This window comes from Eurypyga helias, unplaced genomic scaffold (assembly GCF_000690775.1).
Source record: "Eurypyga helias isolate BGI_N326 unplaced genomic scaffold, ASM69077v1 scaffold43779, whole genome shotgun sequence".
Lineage (NCBI taxonomy): Eukaryota > Metazoa > Chordata > Aves > Eurypygiformes > Eurypygidae > Eurypyga > Eurypyga helias.
The window spans coordinates 479-3,540 of record NW_010270881.1 but is presented as its reverse complement, the minus strand read 5'-3'; the positions used below and the strand labels follow the sequence as shown (position 1 = coordinate 3,540).

The 3,062-nt window shown below is 43.4% G+C and overlaps 1 protein-coding gene across 1 annotated transcript in view; it reads left to right on the top strand.

Moving 5' to 3' along the window:
- Positions 1–6: 6 nt before the first annotated feature.
- Positions 7–3,062, top strand: part of LOC104514836 (vesicular glutamate transporter 2-like) — a 3,488-nt gene continuing 432 nt past the window's right edge. Inside the window, exon 1 of the mRNA XM_010158618.1 lies at positions 7–288. Coding sequence (XP_010156920.1) covers positions 203–288 — 86 coding nt within the window. The 5' untranslated portion in view covers positions 7–202. The remainder of the gene's footprint in view (positions 289–3,062) is intronic.

Here is a 3,062-nt window from a genome sequence, read left to right as displayed (position 1 = left end):
CACCCTCTCGGCACGCCGTCTCTCCCTCTCTCGCACACACACACGCGCGCACGCTTTCTCTTACTCTCCCTTTACCCGGAGGCGCACTGATAGCCATTTAATGAGGGAGAAAAGTTAAGAGATGAAACCAATATGAACCATCGTTGCTCATAGCAGTGCCCTATCCAGAGGAGAGCAGAATCCAGCGAGCATCCCTGCAGGAATGGAGTCGGTAAAACAAAGGATTTTGACCCCTGGCAAGGAGGGATTGAAGAATTTTGCTGGAAAATCGCTTGGTCAACTCTACAGGTAAGACTGAAATCTCTTATAGGACTCTAATTCCTAGAAATAATTGGAAGCTTTTCTTAATCGTCAGCTGCTGAAGGAGGTCGAATGTTTCGGGGAGGTTAGTGAGGTTAGTGGTGGAGGGGCTGGGAGCTGGTGAGATACTGCTGCTATAATCTGGATCCTGGAAACTAGTGCTGAAGCTTAGCAATATGGCACCCTCGTAACTTCTCTATCTGATTCGTAGAGAGTGTCAGTAAATATGTAGCGAAAGATTACCCCATCTTTCTCACACGAAAACAGGATCCCATCTTGAAATCATAATCAGGAGAGAGCACCTCCCCGTATTTTTGTTCTGTGTTAATTTTCCAATGCAGCCCCAGGATCTTCGCCCCCTGCCCTTAGAAATCATTAAAAATAATAATAATAATCTTTCTTGGTTTCGATTAATCTAGTCCCTTGTGCAATTCGTCGTCAGAGGAAAGATAAACATGGAGATGTATAAATAATTTATATCCGAATGATTTTTTTTTTCTCCTGAAGCTGAAACATATAAAGGGATGTGTTTAATTATTTATCCGCCTGCCTTGAGAAGCATCCTCTTGTCTTATAAGTAATACACAACTGCAATTGCTAAACACAAAAAGCATCACTCAACACCTCTTTCGAGCCCTGTATACATAGATAAACAAGCCCAAATTCTCGCATACCTAAAAAGTGTATACACTAAAGTTGACACATCGTGCTCCGGCCAATCTGGCGACTTTAGCGACCTCCAGGACTTTTGACAATAGTCTGTGAAATTCCAGTGTATTTTCGATTGTCCTCTCTGCTAGAAATTGCCGGTGCCTTGGTGTGGTGGGTTTGTTTGTTTTTTTTTTTTTTTAATTCCGGATTAAAGGTAACTGCGGATTTATCTGCCTGGGGTAGGTCACGTAAAAGTCTTTTTTTCCATACCTATGCGGCAGTGTTGGGCACAGGCACAAGGCTGTTCCACAGCATGAGTCACAACTTCTGCTGCCATTTTCAGGAAAGGGGATATAACAGTGAAGCGAGAAAGACAAAATTCAGATTTTCATTTCAGTAGGAAGGGTACAATTTTGAAAAGTCAAGAGCAAAACCGAAGCCATCAGCAACGCAGTGAATATCCTACAGTTTTTGGTCATATTTAAGTCATTTTCAAAGGTCAGAAAAAAGAAATATTGATAATCCGGGATAACTGTTTAAAATATAATTAAGTAAATAAACCTCTTTTTCTCCCTGAAAGGCTCTACAACATATAAATAAAACGATCATGCCTACTGCTTTTTAAATAGTCACACAGGGAATAATGGAGAAACGGTGTTTGCATTTTCCAGCAAAACTCCGTTTGAACTCCCTCCTTAATGAATAAATGCGCGATTTACTATTCTTTTTCAGCTCACGGGACTTAAGTATTTTGTTTCCGATTCGTAGAATTACAATAGTTTTCCTGTCATTTGCACATTGATTTCTAGTGTCCTCCCGAAGACAAGAAGTCCGTTCAGGGAGAAAACACTTCTATATCATCCTTTATTCGCACGAACGAATTTTGAACATAAACCCACGGTGTTTTAATTTATTCACAACTTCTAAGCCATTTCTTAACGCTGCGGTCTTTAAGCATGGAAATAATTCTCCCAGCAAAGAAAAATCGGGAGAATTTTAACTGACTAACTATCGGAGAAAATCCCTGTATTTTCTCCAAAACACGAAGAACCTTTTGAGCTTAATTCTGCTAATTGTCACTGCCCCATTAGCCGGATGAGTTAACCTCCAAGAGATGCTCCTCCGAGGAGGAGAATTTCTGACGTGAGAAAGCACTGCTAAGCAAGGGTAAGGGCAGCGGTAAGAGAGTCCAGAGTGTCGGGAAATGGTCACATATTCGCTCCTCAGGACGACGGAGCTAGGATGGAAGCGGATATTTTTTCTTGTCTTTTAAATGTCTCAGTGACTACAAATGCAGATTCAGCACGGGACACTTGCTCGACAAACCCGGTCTTTCTTACTACCGACGCGGCATTTTAAAAGGTTTTCTACCAAGGAGGAAATAAAATAAAACGTTCTAAGTCACCTTTCGTGGGTGGCAGGTTGGGGTTTTTTTTTGTTTCCCTCCCCCCGCCACCCTCGGCATTTTTCGGTTGATCCGAAATAGCTGCGAATAACCACTCCGCTCAGATTCCTGCACATTGTTTTCTAGGAGATAGGTTTCTGTAAAAAGAAGGGAGTGGGGGCAATGAGATCAAGCCGATGTGGGAAGGTTAAACCTGCTAAGCGATCCCACCCGCTCCTAACGTGTAGCTGAGGATACGATCTGTCGGAGGACTTCTCTGGGGATGCCAGCTCTCCACAGACGGGCATGTTTTCTTCTACTGCATGTGACAGCCATTTTGCAAATCTAAAATAAGTAGCAATATTCCCCCCCGTTCGTATTTCTTTTTGTTCCCAGACCTAGAACGAGGTGCACACCAGGATCACCTCCTTTGTTGTTTCTAACAGAGCAAGGAGGGAATAAAACCTCCTCCAAGAGACCCTTTGGGTTCCTCTTGGGCTCCCCAACATGGCGCCTCTGCAGTGGCTACAGCTGATGTCTCCTGAACGCCTCCTACATATTTGAGCAGAAGTCGTTAATGATAGATGAGCAATTCTCAGCTAGAGCTCCTCCCTGGGCTTCTGCGGCGGGGGGAGCTGGGGATGACTAATCGTGACTCCCACAGGTCATTGCTAAAGAACGGCTGAAGGTGAAAGGAAAACAAGGAATAAATCCTCAAATCCAGCCA